This window comes from Sinocyclocheilus rhinocerous, unplaced genomic scaffold (genome assembly GCF_001515625.1).
Source record: "Sinocyclocheilus rhinocerous isolate Xijiao unplaced genomic scaffold, SAMN03320098_v1.1 scaffold230, whole genome shotgun sequence".
Classification (NCBI taxonomy): domain Eukaryota; kingdom Metazoa; phylum Chordata; class Actinopteri; order Cypriniformes; family Cyprinidae; genus Sinocyclocheilus; species Sinocyclocheilus rhinocerous.
Window position 1 is genome coordinate 459,616 of NW_015637126.1, and position 23,696 is coordinate 483,311.

The following is a 23,696-nucleotide window of genomic DNA, read 5'->3' on the forward strand; positions in this document are numbered from 1 at the left end:
ATAAGCCAGTCATTGACGTCTCACCACTAAGTACTTTAGATGACAACCCCCATTAGAAAGACAACATCTAGATCAAGACCCAGTAAATCTCTCTTTATTATATATTTATATTGTATTCATTCAACATGCATCGCTATTTGGAACAAGCACAGAACACAAAGACAAAAGTGGGAAGGTGCTGACTGAGCAGATATGGATGTGAATAAGTACCACTGGAGGTAAAGAAAATCAGTATTTTGAATATGAACAGATCACAGTTAACCACATACTGTACATCATAACCGCACCTAATACCATAAATGCCTCATTTGGAATCAAACTGATATCAATCCAAGACCACCATATAAACATACAAGCATGATGAGCGAGACGACACACAAAGAAGCAAAGCCTAAATGTTTAGTGTCTTCATGATCACACACACACAAACTCAGATCCAGTTTCAGTTTGTTGTCTTCACTTGGAGGGTAAGAAAGACTTCAGAAAAATCTAGCAGTCACAGGACCATAAAGGAAATAAAATCAGTTACTTAAAGAAAAGCCTTATGCAGGATAGTGTTCAAATGAAACAACATACACAGAACATAACTAGGGCCTAAAAAACAATAATACATATTTATGCACAGTAACATGGACAGACCTAGATGTGAATCTAGGTATTACGGGGGAAAAAACTAAATAGAAAGAAACCAGGTAAATTCACTGAGTGTTCATGAGTGCTTGAGTACTTGTTCATGCATAATTCAGTATGACTCTGTATTTGTGAAGAGGAGGCTGCGTCTAGCTTAGGAGCTCCAGGTATGTGACAGGCACTTTGCCTTTCTGGTTGCCTCGCTCTCCAATAAGCCAGTCTGGGTCCATGCCGGGCACCGTGTACACCGTAATAAGCTACAGAATAACAGAAAGAAACAGAGAGAAAGAAAAAAATGAAGTAGACATTTTGATGTGGGCTGATTGTGTTGCAATGGCACAGTCTTCCAAAAGCATTCACTACATTCAGATATACTGTAACAGTTGACATGTATAAACCGTGGTTAACAGACATGTATTAACAAATACACATCTGCAGGCACCCCTTTGACGTCTTTTGAGGATTGAGTTTTATAGGCGTGTATTACAGAGGCAGGTCTGTGAGGCTGAATCATATGACATTGTCTGGCAGACTTGCATATGGGGACAATTGCGATGGTTTATAAACAAGTTTCAAACTTAAAACCTTTAGGTTACTTACCAGCCCATTTCATTAAACAAAAGGCAATGTCACAGAGACTGTAAGTTAGCTTAAACTGACCATGATAGGCAAGAAACTCTAAGTAACAACACAGAGAACTACAAAAGAAAGTCATTTATAAAAAAGTGAGAAGGATTAGAAAATAAAATATATATTATTTGTTTTTATAATAATTACATTATAAATACTTATAATAAAAACAATACTCTTTAATAAAATGTATTTAAAATTAAATAGTTACACAGATTCCGTAGTTTCCACTACGGGTAAACATTTCCCAAAAAGTAGTTCAGTAGTTAAGCGTAAAGGGGTTTAATATGCTTTTTCACTTTTTCAACTTTAGTTAGTCTGTAATGTTGCTGTTTGGGCATAAAAAAGATCTGCAAAGTTACAAAGCTCAAAGTCCACTTCAAAAGGAGATATTTTATTTAACAGAAATCACTTTTCAAAAACTACAACGAACGACTCGTTTGGACTACAACGCAAATTTTCCGGGATTTGTGATATCACAAAGATCGACGAATGGGACGAGACCTGGTTGAGCTGCACTAAAGAAGGCAATGAGTGTTATCACTATGTCGGAGACACGCTAGCTTTCCCAAAGCAGATGCACTTAGAGTGATTACAATCATCCGGGTTTAAATCGTGCTCAAATTGATTTGATATTGATGCAATATTTACACTGAAGCTCGCAGGAGGCTATGGTAAGGGGCATGACATTTCCCGACCAGGCACCGAGTGCTGCCAATCACAACACACACTGGCCCAGCTAACCAATCACAACACATTTCGTATTTCAGAAGGCGGGCCTTCATTTGATACAGGAACTATTCGAGCCGTTCATGCTAGACTGGGGAGAGAGGTGTTGTAATAATGTAAAATATGTGGAAAATAATGTGTTTTTCGAACAACCTAGTGTGAGAGCCTGTTCTAGTACACCCCCAAAACAAAATCAAGACTTTGTAAAAGAGCATAATAGGACCCCTTTAAATAAAATACATTCTCATTACAGTACATACTAAAATCACTAATACTGATATAATGAATGCTACTGACTGTTAAAGAGGAAAAACAGACTTCCTCATGTCCTACCTCATCAGCGAGAAGGGAAAGTTCACTTGTATCTGCAGCATCATAGTCATACAGCACTTTGGCCTTGCGAGTGCCAGTGGCGGGAGGCTTCACCTCCTCAATCTTCAGCGTGCTGGACTCAAGGGCATTGGAGGGGTTTGGGGAACGACTAGGTGGAGAAGTCCCAGGTAGGGTGGCAGTGGAAAGGGGAGAAGGGTCTGCTGACACCCCTGACGTGGAGGCGTTCACAGCAAAAGCATTAGGAAACCTGGAACAGATTCACAGATTCAAAACCATGGACACAGTGTGTCTGAATAAATATAAATCTAATTATAAATATAAATATCTAGCTGTTGCTCACTCATGACACAGATATTACATGAAAAGTGAAAGAAGGAAAATTTCTCAGTCACATGAATGTAATTGCTTAAATTTATTGGGCAAACTTTCTTCCTTTTTCAGTGTGATGGAAAAAGTTACTCACGTATCTCCGTTCGCACTAAGAACAGGAAAGAAAAAGCAGAAAAAAAAACATCAGCTCAAAGTTGATCTCAAGAAGTCTTGTGATTTTCTTCACTAGAAAAGCAGTTGCCATAAAGGGGAATGTGTTAGGCAAACCCCTTGTTACTCACATCTTGTTTTGCCACATCTCTCTATATCAAAAATAGACTAAAGTTACTAAACTGTCATGCATCTCCTGTAGAACATGGTCTTATTTGACTGCAGTCGCTCTAGGACAGAAGAACAAATGGCTGTTTATGTTTATTTTGGAGTTTGCAGCACCTCACTGAAGTTCTCACCTGCTCAGCTCTTTCTGAAGATCCTGCATGTGCTTGTGACACTGTGTGTAATAAGCAGCCTGGGCCTCCACAAACTCATGCAGACAGCGCAAGTGGTTCACCTGCAATGGAATTGCAGAATTTGAAAGTCTCTTTCCTCATTTCCTTATTCAGAGAGAGGTATACTCTACTGTTCAAAAGATTGGGGTCACGATTGTTTTCAATTAAAAACAAATAAAAAATAAAATAAATAAGCTGTGAATACATTTCAGGATTCTTTGATGAATAGACAGAACAGCATTTGTTTGAAACAGAAATCTTTTGTAACATTATAAATGTTGTTACTGTCACTTTCATTAAGTATTAAGTATTTCTTCCCAAAAAAATGTTTCAGAAAATCATAAAGACCCCCAACTTTTCAACGGTGGCACTGCAACTCATTTTGCTTGTGTAATGTCAAAGAGCGGACAGTGCGAGTGTGAGAAGTGCAGGTACTCACATGTGTGCTGCTGATGCCCTCCAACAGGAGGCGTGTGACCTCTGCCTGTCTGTCAAACTCAGTCTGAGCCACACGCAACTCGTGCTCTGCCTGGTGGAGCCACAAACAAGGAGAGAGAGAAAAAAAAAAAAGGGAAACCACAGGACACATCATCCACATAGCTCAACTATTTTGTGCAGCCAACTTGGAACAGTCTCTGTTAACCAATAAAGACATTCTTGTTAAAGCAAATGAAGACCTCAGTTTTTTCTTGTTTTATAGGTTCTCAGCAACACAATACATTTTTGATTTGACATAATTTCATCTTTATTATGAATCTTTTTGCCACTTTTTGAAAGAGGCAGTCGAGAGAGGACAGGAAACCATTCAGAGAGAAAAGGGAAAAGAAATTAACACAGGCCAGACTCCTTAACCTCAAACCACGTCACATGACTCACGTGGCTCAACATGTGCTCTAACTGCTCGACACTCCCCCATTTAGCACAACTGGTGGTTATTGTAATCCATTTATGAAGGAGATGAAACATGCACATAGTTAAAATTACTCAGTGTTGGAAAGGTTACTTTGGAAATGTAATAGGATACAGTAGTGTATATAATAAGTAGTGTAACTTTTTCAATTACTTTATTAAAGTAATGTAACTGATTACATTTGATAACTTTTCTAAATTTCTAATGGTTTCACTGTTAGTCATTTTCAAACATTCAAACCAGGCAGGGTTAACCTTACAGTAGTGCTCAACACCACAACCCCAATTCCAGAAAAGTTGGGAAGCAGTCTCTGTTAACCAATAAAGACATTCTTGTTAAAGCAAATGAAGACCTCAGTTTTTTCTTGTTTTATAGGTTCTCAGCAACACAATACATTTTTGATTTGACAATTTCATCTTTATTATGAATCTTTTTGCCACTTTTTGAAAGAGGCAGTCGAGAGAGGACAGGAAACCATGCAGAGAGAAAAGGGAAAAGAAATTAACACAGGCCAGACTCCTTAACCTCAAACCACGTCACATGACTCACGTGGCTCAACATGTGCTCTAACTGCTCGACACTCCCCCATTTAGCACAACTGGTGGTTATTGTAATCCATTTATGAAGGAGATGAAACATGCACATAGTTAAAATTACTCAGTGTTGGAAAGGTTACTTTGGAAATGTAATAGGATACAGTAGTGTATATAATAAGTAGTGTAACTTTTTCAATTACTTTATTAAAGTAATGTAACTGATTACATTTGATAACTTTTCTAAATTTCTAATGGTTTCACTGTTAGTCATTTTCAAACATTCAAACCAGGCAGGGTTAACCTTACAGTAGTGCTCAACACCACAACCCCAATTCCAGAAAAGTTGGGAAGTTTTGTAAAATGCAATAAAATCAAGAATCTGTGATTTGTTCTTTCTCTTTAACTTTTATTTAATTTGGAAAAGACTTCCAAAGTTTTCACTTACCAACATAAACAAATTTTGATTTTGATGGCTGCAACACACTCCAAAAACGTTGTGACAGAGGCAAAATAAAAGTGAAAAGGTTATAGAGTATCCTAATTAAACTGTTTTGAAACAGTTTACAGTAAGCAGGTGAATTGGTAATAGGTGAGGGTGTCATGTTTGGGTATAAAAAGAGCATGTCAGTCTTGATCAAGGCTCATCACTTTCATGTGCCAAATTTCATGAGAGAAGTGTCAAACAAATAAAAACATTTCTCAATGCAAAATCACAAAGAATTTAGGTATTTCACCAACTAGCATATATAATATTGTGAAAAGATTCAGGGAATCCAGAGAAATCTCAGTCTGTGTAGGGCAAGGCATGAAACCTCCAGTGAATGTGTGTGAGCCGTCATGCTTCGGTGTTAAATATAGCCACAGTACTTCTGTAAAACCGCAGTCACTTAACACAGTCTGCTGCTTTATCAATAAATGCAACTTCAATCTCTGTTCCTCTAGGAGAAAACTATACACCAATTCTATGCAGTGATGCTGCAGCGTTCTCTGGGCCAGAGCTCATCTCAGATAGTCAAAAAGGCAGTGGAAATGTGTGCTGTGGTCAGATGAGTCCACATTTCAACTGGTTTCTGAGAAAAATGGACGTCGAGTTCTCAGTCCCAAAGAGCAAAGGGACCATCCAGACTTTTACCAGCGACAGATGCAAAAGCAAATGTCTGTCATGGTATGGGGCTGCAGCAGAGCAAACGGCATGGTGGAATATGTGCGAAGATACCATTGATATGTACAGAGACATATACTGCCATCAAGATGACATCTTTCACGGGAAGTCCATGGTTATTAGATCAAGACAATGCCAGGTCTCATTCTGCATGTGCTACAACCGCGTGGTTTTCGTAGACACAGAGTGAATGTGCTAGACTGCCTGCAGCAAAGATCTGTCTCCTATTGAAAATGTCCGACCAGTCATGCAAAGGAGAATCAGACAGTGACGATCACAGACTGCGGAGCATCTGAAGTCTTGTATCAAGCGAGATTGGACGAAAAGTTTGCTTGCAAACCTTTAACAATTAGTATCATCAATTCCTAAACAATTAAACTGTGTAATTAAAAGGAAAGTTGATGTGACAGTGGTAAACACGCCTCTGTCCCAACTTTTTTTAAGTGTGTTGCAGCCATCAAAATTTGTTTATATTTACAAAATAAAATTAAGTTGGCCAGTGAAAACACTGGAAATTTTTTCTTTGTACTTTAGTCAAATTAAATAAAGGTTAAAGAGAATGAACAAATAACATATTCTTGATTTTATGGCATTTCACAAAGCGTCCCAACTTTTGTGGAATTGGGGTTGTAATTACTGTCAGACTTTCAAAATCCTTCATCACTTGAATTAAGATTATATCAATTTAATTTTAAAGCACAGCCACCACAAAATCAGACGTACTTTGAGATCATTCGGAGGTTACATACAGATTTAAAATCATAACAAGAAATAGTTTAATAGCTATGATAATGTTTTTGAAATCAAATATTTGCAAGCTATGACAGGAAACACTGGAATCTAACAATGCCTTGGAAAAAACAGTTAATCTTAAAAAAATAAAATGTATATATAAACCCAAATAGGAAATAAAACAGTCATCAAATAAGCATGTGTCCTATTTTCTGTACTAAATTCCTGAGACATTGGTGTCTCATATTTTAGAGCAGTCACTGCAACTTATGAAAGAAATCAATTAAATCTGTATGTGGGTGTGTGAAAAAAAAAATCTAATGTAACCCCCTTTGTAATCATTAACATTTTTATAAGTAACTGTAATTTAATTACACATTTTTTCTCAGTAACTGTAACTGATTACAATTACATTTATTTTGTAATTAAATTACGTAATTCCGTTACATGTAACTAGTTACTCCCCAACACTGAAATTAGCCTACTTTAGTATTATAATTGGATTTTGGCAAAATTGCAATTAAACTTTACCTCACGAAAACACATATTTCGATCAAAATAATGTGATTAAGCTCATAATCGTAGTAACCATAATCGCATTAAACTATGTGGCGTACGCCTATTTTAATCGCAATAAACAGGCATGTAAATGCCTTAATCGCAGCTCTGGCCAAAGTGCGCATGTGCTCAGACGCACACGGATGCCGCGTATTCTTCACACAAATTCATGAATGAGCTCCGAGACATTATTCTGAAGCGGTCCTGGTTTACGGGGATTCTATAAATAAAAAGGGGGCGCTATAAATAAAAGCAAGAGCACGCTCAGTTGAGGCGGCAAAAGTAGGATATTGGCAAAACAGACTTGGCAAACGCTCCAATGCGTATTGTGTTTGCGCTCAGGAGCACTTCCCAGGTTTCCATTTACAACGTGTTTGTGCAGCGTTGAGCAATGTAGCCAATCACAGACATATCTGGTAATTTCTTGAACGCAATGGCCCATCAGAGGCGTTTAAGTTCAAGCGTCCCCTTCAAAACACTGTAGTTTTGTTCAGTGCTGAGTTATGCAAGCTCGCAAATCCTCTCATTATAACAAACAAAGTTTAAACGCGATGTAAATAAGAGATTCGTTCATTATAACTAGGGTTGGGGAGTAACGGAATACATGTAATGGCGTTACGTAATCAGGATACAAAAATCTAGTAACTGTAATCCGTTACAGTTACATCAAAAAACAAAGTATTCAGATTACAGTTACATTTTGTAAAAAGTGGGAATACTATCAGGATTACATTTGTTTAATTTAAAATTAAATAAATGAGTATTTTGACATAACGCTATATATTTAACACTGCTTCATCAGTTCCTGGTTCGGTTGACACATGTTGACTCACGTGAGCCGCCTGCTGGTGCGTGCGCAAATAACACCCGTCTACAATTATTCTCCTCAAACGCGGGATGAGACGCTGCTACAGTAAATTAATTACGATGCTTCCTGCTGTGAAAAACGTTTTCATGTCTGGAAATTTCACAGTTATTTTGTTTTCAAGAGGATAAAGGAAATAACATAGTTGTACAGCGTAAGCTATGCAAGAAGACTCTTGCTTTAACAAAGGCTACTCAACCAACTTGAACATTTGCAGGTACGAGTCCGACTAGCATTGAAATCATCGTTAGCTAAAATGTAATGTTTGCTAGTGATTTAAAATTCCATGGTGTGCATGAGTGCAGTTGTCAGCTTTCTAGCTAAATTAACATGAGTCCCCACACCCCGGATCAGTCAATGAAATAAAGATCATAGCATTTCACATGCATTTCGACATGTAAAGTTAGGCTTATTTTAAAATGCACTAATATGTATATGGTGTACATTTTTTAGTGTTGTGTATAAACTATATTTATTTTTACTTGTACATGTTAAAGAAATAAAAAAAATAATAATAAAAATAAAACTTTAATTTTAAAGTCATAGTTAAGTAAAAGTACTTAAATATTGCTTTTTTGACTTATTAACATATGTAACTTGAAGTAATCCAAAAGTAATCAGATTACATTACTTTTATATTGTGGTAATTGGATTACGTTACTGAATACTTTTTTAATGAAGTAATTTGTAACTGTAACGGAATACATTTTAAAAGTAACCCTCCCAACCCTGATTATAACAGAACTCCGTGACATTGCGATGTTCATCGCGGCGCCAAATAACCTTCCAATACGTCAGTAGTCATATTTTGCATGTAAAGTTTCTTCATGTAAAGTGCATGTCATTTGTAAATATTCTAAAATTTAACATTTATTATAACATTTATAATAAGGATGAAATGATGAAAGCAACATTTCTTGCTAACCAAGCACTATTTAGCAGAAAACACAAAGAAATAGCTGGGTTTTGTAGCATGCTGTAACAAAAACGTCTCTTTTGGCTAAAGGTAAATGTATCCACTCATAAATCATGACCATGTTGCCTTTATTTTTTTTTTAATAGCTTTCTTAACATTTCTTCAGAGCACATTTTTACTGCTTTATATTTCTATAAGTCTGGACAGCCAGATATTATGATGTTCGATTCATATCCAACATTCTCAACATTGTAGTCATTATAATGTGAGAAGAATTTAAGACTTGCTGAAATCTGTATTGTTTGTTAGGTATGTTAAGTCAGATTTTCTTCTTAAAGATTGACAGATGGAAATCAGTACAGATAAAAATACAAGCAGTGGGAGCAGAAAACTATCATTGTTCACATGAATTACATCTGTTATTATGCAAACATTTATTACGTAAAATAATACTCATTGCTCCATTAGAACAAAGGAAACAAAGGCAGCAAAGGAAGGAGTGGATCTTGCCCGATACTCACTTTATCCACTTCCTCACTCCACAGCTGGAACATGCAGCATAACGACAAGAGAAGAACCGTGAAGACAACATAACACAAACCCTCTCTTTACAAATACAGACCCAAATAAAAAACACTCACTAAATTTCACATGTAAATTTAAGGAAATGACACTTCATGGGATCTTAAGATTGAAAGAGACATTCTAATGTAATCAGACACATGGGCAGCACAGGCTCCTGAACCCTCTATAATGTCAAGACTAGGGTTGGGTATCGATTGGGTTTTTTACGATACCGGTGCCAAATCGATACTTATAAAACGGTACCGGTGCCTAAACCAATACTTCAAAAAAAAAGCCACATAAAAAATGATGGATAACTTTAAAGAACATTAAAAATATAAAAATTATGACAAAGAACTGCACAGATACAGATATTATAACAATCTAGCGATAAACACACACACCTTGTGTGTCCTATGTTTGAGTCCGCTCGCGCTGTGCCACGCGTCTGATTGAAGAGCGCGCTGAAAGACGGGGAGGAGACGAAAAGTCTGCCGCCGTTTTCATATGAAATTTAAAGAGGACTGACTCTGAGGCGATCATGAATTTGTGTACAGTTTATGGAGCTAATCGCTATAGCCCCGCTAAAAATGGCCAAGCGACGCCCATGCGTCTTACGTCCATTTCAGAGAACCAGGACAAATATTTCAATCGATCATGGGCAGCACAGGCTCCTGAACCCTCTATAATGTCAAGACTAGGGTTGGGTATCGATTGGGTTTTTTACGATACCGGTGCCAAATCGATACTTTTAAAACGGTACCGGTGCCTAAACCAATACTTCAAAAAAAAAGCCACATAAAAAATGATGGATAACTTTAAAGAACATTAAAAATATAAAAAATAAATATACATAGCATTCACATGCTCCTTGGATGCTCTCATTTCCCGAGTTGTGCTTCCCTTACTCTAAGGCTAATAAATGTATTTCACGATCTGGGTCATTATTTAATACAAAACAATATTTAATACAAAACCACACATAATGTTTCTACTGTATCTCTGTCAATCATATTTCAATCGATCGCTCAGGCATCGTGGCACCGAAATCTGCGTTCTGATTCGGTTCTAGTACATACCGGTTACATAGGTACCGGGTTTCGGTACCCAACCCTAGTCAAGACCCTATTTAAATGTACAATGACACAACAACTACAATGAAAAATAAGTGATCACACACACATATTTTAAATAAAATGAAAGAATAAAAGCAAAGTTTTCCAACCCCTGCATTCCACTGTAAATGTTCATCGCAGAGGATATTCGTGTTTAGACTCGTGCAATAACATGTCAATATTATTTCAAACTATATTACAGAACCAGTAAAAAATTTAGACAAGCTTAAAATCGAATTTTTCAGAATTGAACATTCCAGAATGTTGTGTAATAAAATAGCTGTGTCCAAACTTTTGAGCTTTACTGTATATAACATATCTATATGAACACACACAAACAACAAAACAGCATTATGTACTACTGGGACTAGTCAACTAAATACACATGTATTGCATCAGTTGTCGCCAAAACATTATTCAAACACCCAGGGAAAGGCACACAGGCACACAACACCGCAAGACGGGAGATGTAAGACATCTCACAACATTGACAGAGAGGTAAGCAGGACTAGAGTTAAATAATGGGTCAACAACACAGACAAATCTTGAAAGGAGATGCAACCGTCCATTACTGAGCTGTGCTAACAAGACACACACAATATATATTGCATGTCTATAAGTACACTACTCTATGAGGGCTTTATATTAAGGCTTCACTTCAGATTCAAGTTCATACAACCTTTTCTCTGTCACTCAGAGATGAATCGCCAACTTCACTATCCCACTGCGTGGAATGAAAAAGTAATGGGACGATGGAAAAGTTTTAGTGAGGCCATTTTCTCACTATCACCTGCACATTTCAACCATCCGAGATTCCAGGTAATGGCAAAGGGTAGAGGATGATACCTGGTCCAAAAGCTCTTAGGTGTAATAATGGGGGCTTGTTTATTAATTAATTGCTTTAGCTGATGATTTTTATCCACAATAAGCGTATACTGCTATACCACCCCCACAGAGAACGGACTGTAGGAGGACATTCTGCTAGTCTAAATTTACAAGAGTTGGTGCAAATATTGGTGGGGAAATATCGTATGTAAAAATAAAGGTCATGTAGAAAGAAATAGAGAGAAAAAGAGAGCATGTATGGGGGAAGACTTCTAATGCTAAGGGTCTGCAGCCTTCTTACCGCAGATGCACTGGCCGACAGAACATAATTGCGTGGCCTAGTCTCCTGAAAGTCAGGCGCAGCCTACAGGTGGAGGGGGGGAAAACAGAGTTTTACAAAGAATCATGTGTCCACATGAACTAACCCAGCAGACAACACTATTTTCATATTTTCACAAAAAAAACAACAAAAACACTTGACAAACCAGCCTGTAACCTCTCCCACACACAAAAAACAGGCAAATTAGGACGGTATCAGTAGATTTTTTGCATCACTTCATTGCACTCCAAACCAAAATAAATAAATAAAATGATAAAATTAAGTAAAATATAAAAATTAAATAACAAAAAGCATGATCATTTATTAAGATGTTGTTACTATTACTTTTCATTACATTTTTCAGTAGTTTTTACTGATAATCTTGTTTTAGTGCTTAAAGGGTTAGTTCACCCAAAAATGAAAATTCTGTTATTAATTACTCACCCTCGTGTTGTTCCAAACCCGTAAGACCTTCGTTCATCTTCGGAACACAATTTAAGATATTTTTGATGAAATCTGAGGGCTCTCTGACCCTCCCATAGACAGCAAGGTAACTACCACGTTAAAGGTCCAGAAAAGTACCAAGATGATCAACAAAGTAGTCCGTGTGGCATCAGTGGTTCAACTGTAAAGTTACGAAGCTACGAGAATACTTTTTTGCGCAAAGAAAACAAAAATAACGACTTTATTCCACATTTTTGGCTCTACTGCGTCACTTTGGATGCGCGTTCACGAAATTACCATGGTACTGTCGTGAACGCGCGTCCAAAGAATGAATTGGGCCCTGTCCCAAATGGAACACTTCATGTGCACTTTCGGTCTTGCGGACTTACAATGACCGCCGCGTGCGTGTGTCCGTTAAGTCCACGAGACCGTTGGGTGTCCCATTCATCATTTTAGCGTTCAAAAGTGTGCTCGCGAGCGCCCCCTTTGCGGCCGATATGCGCCCTCGATGCGCACTTCTGCTGAGCCCGCGCTGGGGCGAGCTCCACAGCAGACTTCTACCCGACAGTAAAAGCGGCATTACGTCACGAAAATGCGGACTCAGAGGAAGACCGCGAGGGTTTAGGGTGCGATTTGGGACAGGGCCTTACGGGTTTCGAACAACACGAGGGTTTGCAGGAGTTTTATAAACAGTAATGTTTTATCTTAGTACAGTTGTACTGTATGACATAGAACAAGAGCAGTTTTTTTCTTTGTACCCTTTGCACTGCTGTGTATCGTGAAGAGCACAATGCTCTGGTCTCTATGTGGCCTACTTTTGTAAATATTAATTGCTGTTGAAATTAGCCAAAGTGGACCAGATTCTTATACAATAGATAACAGAGATACATAAAATTAGTCATTAATATTATATATACACATACATACAATCAAATATATATATATATATATATATATATACAGTGGGTACGGAAAGTATTCAGACCCCGTCAATATGGGGTGCTGTGTGTACATTAATAAGGAAAAAAAATTAACTTAAATGATTTTAGCAAATGGCTGCAATATAACAAAGAGTGAAAAATTTAAGGGGGTCTGAATACTTTCCATACCCACTGTATATATGTGTGTGTGTATGCATATATTATGCACACTAGAAACATACACACTATTCATTTAAATTAAGCTTTTTTATCTTTGGCTTAAAATAGCTTAGCTTCTTTTTTTCTTTTCTTTTTTTTTCCATTTTTATCATTTGAATTTCACAAAACCCCTCCACTTTCATCATGGGTTTGTGGACATCCAGTTGCGAAACCCTGCTCTATAATATACAGTACATTAAAAAGAATTACAAATTACATGCAGCCATTTAATGTGACTGTGATTTCAAGAAGGACTGACTTTTGAAAGATTTTTATTTTTTTTATCAAGGCACTGCAGAGGTGGAAGATACAGTTGGTCAACTATCAAGCCTGTACAAGTAACTGCTTGCAGGAAGCAGCAAAGGATGAAAGGCAGTAAATCACACACACACACACACGGATACTCACATCTCCCTCACACTGCGCAAATGACAACAGAGAAACGCGTTAGTGAATACATGGAAATGGAAAAGATCAGACACAGCACATATGATGACGGAGTCATAATTGTGTTTCCTTGCGCACACACACACGCGCGCACACACACACACACACACACACCCATCCAGGTTCCTCTTGGAGATTAGAACAGAGGTAACAATAGTCTGGGTATGCCCTGCTGACCTTAGATTACCCCTGTAATACTTGATAAGTGTCAGGAGGGAAATCACACCTAAATGGGTGAATTAGCAAACAATATCAACTATGCAGGAAAAGAAGAAATGAAAACATGATAAAACAGCATGTGACTCAGCCCTCTGCGTAAACTACAAATTCTTCAATTACTGAAAGGCATAAAATGAAGAAGCAAACATCTAAGTGAAAAGAGAAGTCATGAGCAGGGTCATTTGCATCATCAGGATGTTTGCGTATGCCCCCTGACTCAGAGCTTCCCAGACAGAACTCCAAGTCTGCTTCATGAATATCTTAACTTAACTAACGTTAAGTCAGTGAGACCTAAATAAAGTGTTACAGATAACTGATTGGCTTTAACCAATAACAGTGATATCTAACATGAACCTCATATTTTGTCACCTCATGCATCAAAACAGTACGAGTTTGTCCACTTTTTCATTGTCCAGAATGAGTTAGTCAAGGTGAATTTAAACGTACATTTTATTTACACACCAATGAAGCATTCAGAAATACTTTGTTTGTTAAACGATTATTAGGAATCAGTCCATTTTGTGGTTAAAGTGCCCCTATGCCATTGCCTTTCATGCAGTATGCAATGTAGCTGTATGTGAATGTAAAAGATTTGCAAAGTTGTAAAGCCAAAAGTGCACGATAAATATAGTTATTGTCTCCCAAAATAAAGAATCGACTCTGAACAGCCTAAACGAATCATCAGAAACTCGAATCCCACTTCCATGACGGCTACACGTCACAGGGTAACACATTTGCATAATGTATGTTCTACGTTGGCCGGCTGTGAACAACTTGACCCCGCCCTCAAACACTGTAGCTTGTTCATGTCGAGAAGATGCTGTGTCCTATACGGTGATAGTAAATTAGTTTAATTTTCATTTCCGAAAGATGAGGCTGCAAAGAATCAGTGATTAAAAATGTTCCACTGTACCACAGCAGTACAACCCCAATCTTTTTTTTTTTTTGTGTTCCCATTTTACTGATGACTGCTTCTCTAATCTTACCGAGTTCAACGCGGGATTCACAAAACGCTGGCTCTTGGCTCAGTACCCAGTTTATTTGGACCAGCTGGCTCCACTGAATCACAGCCTGTTTAAGTATGATGAATAATAGATGTTTATATTCTCTGTCGAGCGTTCAAAATATGGAACTATGGCACAGGTGTAGGGCTGCATGATAAATCGCATGCGATATTTAATGCGCATCTTGCCAGTAAATCTTGCCGGTTCTGTAATCAGCGGTAAATCTCCCATCACGTGCGGGCTTTCACATGGAGCAGCATTTACTACACAGAGCCGTTGTTCACTGACAAGCTGCGCAAAACATGCGCAAAATATGATCGTGGTTTTGTGCAGCTTGTCAGTGAACAACGGCTCTGTGTCGTAAATGCTGCTCCATGACACGCGCTGTATGCGGTAGACCAATCACAACAGACTGGGCCATCTGACTAATCAGAGCAGAGCAGGCTCACGGAAAAAAGGGTCTTAGAGAGACTGAATCTTAGAACCGCTTCGAACTAATCGTTTGAGAAATCGTTGAAAAATATAAAATGCATATTTTGAGAAAACGAAAGCATTTTTTGACTTTGCATGCAAATTGTAGGAGACTCCCAAAACAATATTAGGAACCTTAAAAATGGCATAATAGGGGCACTTTAACTGTCTGTTTTCATGCTTTCAGTGTTTGATTTGACACATCACATTGTTTGTTTGCACACTGCAAGAGACATAGTAACATAATTGTGATTGTGAGTCAATTATAACCTTGTGGCTGTGGGATAGACATTAAGTATCCTTGCTTTAGGTCATACTTCCTGAAATGTCCCTCTAGAGATCTGAATCTTGCTTAACAGCTTATAAGTGGTTCTTGATGAGAGGGTGGTGGAGGAGATGAAAGAACATGAGGGGAGGAAGACACGTGAAAATGATGATGAAGAAATAAGTGAAAATAAAACTTACAGCAGCCTTGGCCTCTGCTAACTTTGCTTTCTTGAGCCGAGCTTTGCAAACATCCAGGTCAAGACGCCGGTTCTCAAGTAGCTTTCTCTCTTTCTGATAACAGAACAAACAGACTTTTGTGAGAGAGGAAGTGTGCTTAATTGTACTTGAATGTGCACTTGTAGTGTACTTCACATATTAAAAGTACATTTTTAAAAAGATAATATAATATTAATGAAATAAAAGGCCACTTCAGCCTGTCAAGAGAATACACTTTCATGATGATGTTTCTTAACACTCTTAAGTACAAAAGTACATTTTAAATCAAATAATCTTTTGTTGTGCTTTAAAGAAGTACACTTACTGTATTTTGACATGTTAACATACTAAAGCATTTAAGTATTTGGTTGTCATTTTAAATGTAGTATTTATATATAACTTCATCAATACAAATGTTTAATTACAAATATATTAAAATACATGACATACAAGCTCCAATAGAAATGACATTAAAGTATATTTTAGATACCATAAAGGCTTGTCAGTACATTCGGCAGTACACTTTAACCATATTCCAAAACACAATCAAAGCCAAAAAAAACCCTCCAAGGTTCAGCTAAATGCATTTAAGACAAATGTATACTATTTAAATGTAAAACCATTTGTAATTTGAATGTGCGAAACCTCCATTGTCATCCACTTTCAAAAAAGGTGAATAATACGGGCAGGAGCCAATCATTTTGTAACTAGCAGATTTTAACAGCCATTGTATATTGGTTTACATATCAGATGGAGGTGAACCATCTGAGACGGAGATTGTACATTTCACTCACGGAAATGGTTTTCCAGTCACCCTCTAGAAAGTTCCTCAGAGGTGTGAGGAAGTTGATGGCTGACGTCTGTAGGAATTCCCGCTCTGCTCCACCCAATCTCCTCTGATACTCTCCAACAGTGATCAAAGTACTACCTAAAAACACAGGCAAAACATTCCCAAAACACTATATTACGTACAACTCAGCATTGCAATGACATTTTCAATCTTTTCCTGTCAAATCATTTTCAAACCTGTTTAACTAACCAAGAACATCTCGTGAATTACTGACTGCTTCAAATAATTTGGTTTGCACACTTTTAACTCATTCAGATGGAAGTGGAACATTAAGATTATCAGATTATAGACAAAACGGTCTTTGAGTCATCTCAACTAGTTACTGATGTAGGTATCTTCATCAATCAGAGACCTAAACTCACAGAATGAAACACTCTGTCTCACATAAAGCATGTTTAGACAGATGCTCTGATGCTGCTTTGATTCTCTGTAAATGAAATATACATTCATAATGTCATATTTACCTTGGTAGTGGTCGTGATGTTTTTTTTGGAATGTTGACATATCTAAGACGAGCATGATTTTCATAAATATTTTTAAACCAGCATTGTTATAATTATAATATATAAAGTTCTAATATAAAATAATAACTGAGAAAAAAAAACACAGGATTCCCTCAGTAAATTCTAACCTATAAGCATCCATGAAGACCTACTTGCCAACAAACCTTATGCTCCACCTGTTTAGAAAGGGAAAGTGCGCCATCTAGTGACATACACCATGCAGCTAAACATTAACTTGATTTAGAGACCTCCATTACTATAGCACTGCAAAACATAGCATAGTATACAACATAATAACACTGGTCAAAAATAATACAAAGGGAATGCTTCATTTTTCATTTGTCATGTCAGAAGCCAATCAGTGGAAACAGGAAAAAGGGAGAATGGGTAGCGGCAATCCTGTCTCATATGGTGTATTAAGTAAATAAATAAACAATAAAAAAGATGAGAATTTGTTTATAGAATTTGTGAATTCAGTAAATTGATATGCACTGGCTTCTAGTAGGTAAAGATACTTTTTGATTATGAGCAAACTGCTTATTATTATTTCTTAGTTAGGATATATGTAGCCGTTTTATCTTAACAAAATAACTTTTTCCCTTTTTTGTGTGTTTTCCAATTAAAAAAAACAATAACCATTTTAAAAAAGCTGCATTATATTAATTTAGTTCTGGTTGGTTGTACGAACCATATGGAGTTCCTGGCCCAAATTCCTTTGCAGCATCCTGCATATACTGTCCCAGCAGCTCTGCATTGGTGGTTCTGGATGGGATCTTTCTGTCCAATTTCTCATAGAAGAACTCTTCAATACGGGCACCTAAACAAAGATTCACATCAGTAAAAAAGACATCAAGCTTTATTCAAGGTTTACTCCAATAAACTTAATCAAGTACACCATTTTGCACCATCATGTTTACCAATCCAGTCCATCAACCATTTACAAATGTTCCGAATATTTTATTGTAATATTTGGAACATTGTTTCGAGAGACCATAAAGCAAAAAAAAAAAAAAAAGACACAGGTCTTTGATGTAGACATCACAGATGAAAACATAAAACCCATGTGGGGTTGTAATGGCAAAATGTGATATAATAACGGTCTTTGACAAATCATTCCAGCTATGAACACAATGCCCTGTGTTGATTTGAAGAGGCCTCACAGATTTGATAACCAGATCTGGTTAAGATAATCAGATGATTGAAGAACAGGTGTTTAAACTTGTGTCTGGCTAAAACCACAGGACAAACAAACTCATCCGCAAAAGGATAGTACTACTGTAACAAAAACAGTGAGAAGAGCGTCCGCCACAAGCTGGGTCTAATACTAAACATCAGTCATTAAACTGAAGACCCAAAGCACAGGCCACGGGGAGTAGAGACACACTTACCAGTTTGGTCAACTGGAGCATGGAGAGAGTTAGAAAGAACAGGTTAGTGCTCTTACTAGTACACAATCACTAGGCCATAAGTACCTCTTGCACTTACATTAAATGCTTAAATACGAACATGAAAGGTACTGCCATCAAAGATGAGCTCTAAAGCATCTGAAACCTGTGGCCTTATCAATGATTCAGAAATGATAACTGAACGAGTATTAATATAAAATGTTTCATGTTGTTTATTCAGTTGTGAAATGCCAACATAAAATGCAAATGCAGATTTTTGACTATACTATTAGATATACACTACCGTTCAAACATTTGGAGTTAGTATGATTTTTTAATGTTTTGAAAGAAGTCTCTTATGCTTAGCAAGGCTGGATTTATTTGATTAAAAATACAGTAAATCTGTAATATTTCCTGGGATGGCAAAGCTGAATTATCAGCAGCCATTACTCTAGTCTTTAGTGTCACATGATCCTTCAGAAATTATTCTGATATAATTATTAGAATATAATTAATATAAATTATATTATATATCCTGCTCAAGAGCACAGTAACGATTAATAGCTCAGATTTGAACTGTTATGCCAGTTTACTGTACATCTCAGCACCCTTGTAAAACATTTGTTTACTCTTATAATTAGTGAAACTACCATAGCAATAAGAAGAGAGAAAATAAAAATCAAGGGTGCAAAGACAATACAATCCATTCACATAATGTGATACCTGACATGGTGACACTTGAGCACTACTGCTGTTTTAAGATGGTTGTTAGGCATCATATTTCCCTGGCTGCCTGTACATTAAAGCAGATTGATATCAACAAACAGTCAAGGGATGTTCCTGTTCATCACGTTAATGGTAAATGTCAACAACATGAGACATTTTTCAACATACAGGACCTCTGTTTGGGCTCAACATTTAGGAGACAAGACCACACATTTCAAACGGTATCTAATAACAACAGACCATTTTAAACGTATAATGCCCATGTAGACTCTTACTTGGGTTGGGTTGAAGCAGCACCTCGGTCTGTCTGAAGATCTTTTCAGTCCAGTTTTTGGTGCAGTCCGCTCGAGCAATCAGGTTCTCCAGGTGGCCATCTAGCTCAGTCTTTTCTGCCTGGCCAAGCTTCTCCTCCGTGTACTGGAGATCATAAAAAACAATTCAGTCTGTCTGCTAAACAAGATTTAACCGTTAATGAATGAGCAGTAATCTTGTACTCTTGAAAGACTCAACATTCTCAGCAAGACAAGGAGACATACTCTTGAAGCGATTCACACGATTTGCTGGCATTATGCTATTCCCTCTTAGGCTGTATTTATGTTTAGACAATGTTTCACAGTTCACATCAAGCAGCAAATAATGCTATAAATCAGACACATCAATTTTGAGTGCAACAAAAATAGTCATTTTCTAAAAAAGACAATGACCGGACATGGCAGATTTTAATCCAAAAATCTGATGGGATTAAAAGCATGGGTATAGTTATAACTGACATGTGCCCTGCAGTGAGACACATTATGTTTAACCTAAAACCATTATATTATAGATATTTAGATTGAATTTTAAATCATAGTTTGTTAAACAATTACATTATTCATTATAAAACCTATGTGAAATATTATAATATAATAAAAGGCAATATAATAAAATACAAGTCAATTTGTTACACCACTATTAAATATGGTGATTTTAATAATTATTATTATTATACACTATACTGTTCAAAGTTGTGGAGTCAGTAAGAACTTTTTTCGTTAAGAAATCATACTTTTATTCAGCAAGGCTATTTATTCTGCATTAAATGGATCAGATGTGACAATAAAGCCTGTAAAGGTGTTACAAAAGATTGTTTTGTACATTTTAACTTTCTATTCATCAAAGAATTCTGGGGAAAAAATGCATCATTCATGATTTCCCCAAAAATATTAAGCAGCAAAACAGTTATCAACATTGATAATAAGAAGAAATGTTTATTTCATTTTAAAATGATTTCTGAAGGATCATGTGACATGGAAAACTACAGTAATGGCTGCTGAAAATTCAGCTTTGACACATTTTAAAATATAATATTTCTCAATATGATTAATATATTTATCATCAAACACATGCAGCCTTTGTCAGCACAAGAGACTAAAAACATTAATTTAATTTTAATTTTTAACATTAATTTTTTTTAAATGCTTAATTTTTTAACCTGCTTAATCAGACTACAGAAGGCAAACAGTCTTGTTGTGTCTTTTCAGGGGAGACATAAAAATAAACAAGATCAGTTAAAGAAACTGGAATTAAATGAAAGAGGATCAGACAGGTGTACGGCACTGGCTTGTTTGTGCCTTTGCAGTTGGTATTCACTTGATATCCAAACATGCAGGCTAAAATGTCAGCCGTTGCTAAAGATCAGTAACTAACAGCTGAACAAGTGCCCTGTGACTCTCATTGATAAACAGGAAGCTTCTGGCAGGCTGGTGGACCTGCAGCAAAGATTTCCTCTGACAAGGTGAAAAAAATAAGGCGCTGGTGTTTAATATTTCACTCACACACAGGAAAGACCCCTGCTGACAGCATATAAAATTCAGGGGAAAAGACATATAAATCACACTCAGCATGAAGGATTCCCTCTACATCTGCAGCTTTGAATGTGTCATCCGTGAGCCAAGAATATACGGGTGGTCATAACAGAGCTATCTTCACACTGACAGAGGTGTCTGCACAGTATCTTATGATATCCAGGGATGTGGCATGAATATGAATATGACAAATAATGCTTTGACAATATACTGCATGTCACACTGTGTAAATAATACTGTAGTATACATACTGAGTATATAGAATGCACTAAAGAAAAATAACTACACAAAAATCAGTATTTCAATGCCATTTATGTATTTTGAACAAATATTATTTTTTAATTTTTAAATGCCAAACCTGATGTTGTACTTTATAAGGATTTTCACTTTAGAACCCCTAAGTTTCTTGATTCAATTGTATTCATTCTGACTACATACAATGTTTTGGATCATCGCATGGTTTCTGTTAATAGTTAATAATTATCAATAAAATTAAACCGTTGGATTTTTATTCTTTTTTTTTTAATTATATAAAATATTTATCCTTCAGAAATAATCTTCCTTTTTTACATTTGATAGAAAATATCATCTGTCACAACTTATAGTTTCAAGGATTAGCCTAGATAATAAATTACAAATATTGTAATCAATAGAAAATAAACTTTATGCTTAAATGCAAACCACCCACATGGAAACAGATGGGTGTTCACCGTCACACACATACACAACAGCTGGCCAGACATCTTTCAGTGTTCTGCATAAGAAGGTCTATTAAAATGAAAACGCTCCCTCTCATGCTGTTCCAAAACCAATGTGATTTTCTTCTCAGCGATGTTGCGCCGCTTTTTTCACATAAAATGGAAGGTAATGGTGACCATGACCTGCCAAGCTCCAAAAATAACTATTTGTAAACCATTTAGGGGTAGCATAAACAGTAGCAGAGCATCTTCTGTTGTGTTCCATGGAAGAACCAAAGTCATACGGGTTCAAAATAACATGGGTGAGATGATGACAATATTTTCATGTTGAGGTGATCTGTCCCTTTAAAATTTGGTCAATGATGATTAACCTGTTTACGGTCTAATGTCTTTGTTATACAGTAGGCTATAAACGGAGTATATTTTTATACTCGGTTATATTTCAATAGACAAACGATGACATGCGCATCCCTAAACAAGCATTTTACATATTAAAATAATTAACTGTTCTGTAGTAAACAGGGCTTCGCCTGTGAGCGAGAATGCAGCTGGTGACTGTCACATGAACAGTCATTAATAATGGATACGGGCTTGGCTTGCGTCTATCGGCTTACAATAGCGAGGAAAATACAGATCATCGCAACATGACAAATAAGGATTGTTCGCTTGAACAATGACAGATACATTAAGATTTAGGCTACAGAAAGCGACGTTTCTGAGTGTTCGCGTAAGGATCTGTAAAGGCTGATTTAGGCCAACAGGGCGAAGCGGTTCATTCATTGACTCGAGCCCGCTGCTGCTGCTGCGTACATCCATCCCACTCAATTCACGCACGTCCCTTATGGCTGAACGCAACTACCGTAAAGTAACCAGAAAGCACTGGGCCATTTCCTACCTGAACAGCACGAGTGAAGAAGACACCTGCATCCGACGCTAGTTTCTTGACATTAAAATCCATCGTGTCAGCGTTTTCACTGTGTGCGTTTCAGCAACATCAGTTTGTTGGTTGTCCCTGCAACGGGATCGATTGTGCAGGACGAGGCTGAATCGACAGCGCAACCTGGAGTTTAATGATTTTACCATCTGTTACATCAGCCATCCTCTACTCAGCCTAGTTTAGAGCTGACTGCTAATTTTAAACCTCTCTGTTATTGTGAACACATTGTTTTTGGGAATTGTAACAATTTTCTTTTTTTATAAAGTACCTTTAATGAAAAATAACAATTTATAAAAGTATCCTCTGTGGTCTGTACAGGTAAACGGACCCATATTTTAAAACCCTTTCAGGATGTTAGCTTTCAGTAGTTGTTTCTTTTTTTATATACTAACTCATTCATACTGTTCTGGTTCTAAAGGCCTGCTGGTGGTTTCTTTTCACACAAATTATTTATTGAATATTCAATTTTATATATATATATATATATATATATATATATATATATATATATAGACTTTGGGTTCAAAATGTACACAAAAATGTATGTCCAAAAGTAATAATAAAAATTAACATTTAATTCAGTCATATACAAATACTATTGTTGATATCTGATTTACCTGCTATCAAGCATCTAAAAAAAATTGGGGTAAGAAAACCTGTTGCATGAATTAATGAATGAATGAATGAAGCATGTCAGTATACACTAATTATTAGGCTAAACCATAAAATTATTAAAAAGATTTTCAAAGATTTGTATTTTCCTTATACTAACCCTGCAACCTATAGCTTTAAACTGCTCATTTTATGGCTTTCCATAAAAGAAACATTACAGCATGATAAGATAAATGCAAAAATGTCCCTTACTTGCCTCCATTATTTTAATATATTTTAATATTTTTCATTT

The 23,696-nt window shown here is 36.6% G+C and overlaps 1 protein-coding gene across 10 annotated transcripts; it reads right to left on the reverse strand.

Annotated features, from left to right (window-relative positions):
• Positions 1–84: 84 nt before the first annotated feature.
• sh3glb2b (SH3-domain GRB2-like endophilin B2b) lies at positions 85–22,927 on the reverse strand. 10 transcript variants are annotated; one of them, XM_016563308.1, is made up of 15 exons: positions 22,751–22,927; positions 19,589–19,730; positions 18,591–18,602; positions 17,891–18,019; positions 16,644–16,777; positions 15,832–15,924; positions 13,634–13,645; positions 11,625–11,687; positions 11,178–11,222; positions 9,341–9,364; positions 3,580–3,669; positions 3,102–3,202; positions 2,786–2,800; positions 2,323–2,569; positions 85–887 (listed from the first exon to the last, which is right to left on the reverse strand). In XM_016563308.1, exons 1-15 carry the CDS (start codon positions 22,811–22,813, stop codon positions 780–782), a joined length of 1,278 nt encoding a protein of 425 aa, XP_016418794.1. In that variant the 5' UTR covers positions 22,814–22,927; the 3' UTR covers positions 85–779. The 10 variants fall into 10 exon arrangements, with proteins under 10 accessions (XP_016418794.1, XP_016418796.1, XP_016418795.1 ...); XM_016563310.1 differs by lacking the exon at positions 18,591–18,602; XM_016563309.1 differs by lacking the exon at positions 13,634–13,645.
• Positions 22,928–23,696: the final 769 nt, after the last annotated feature.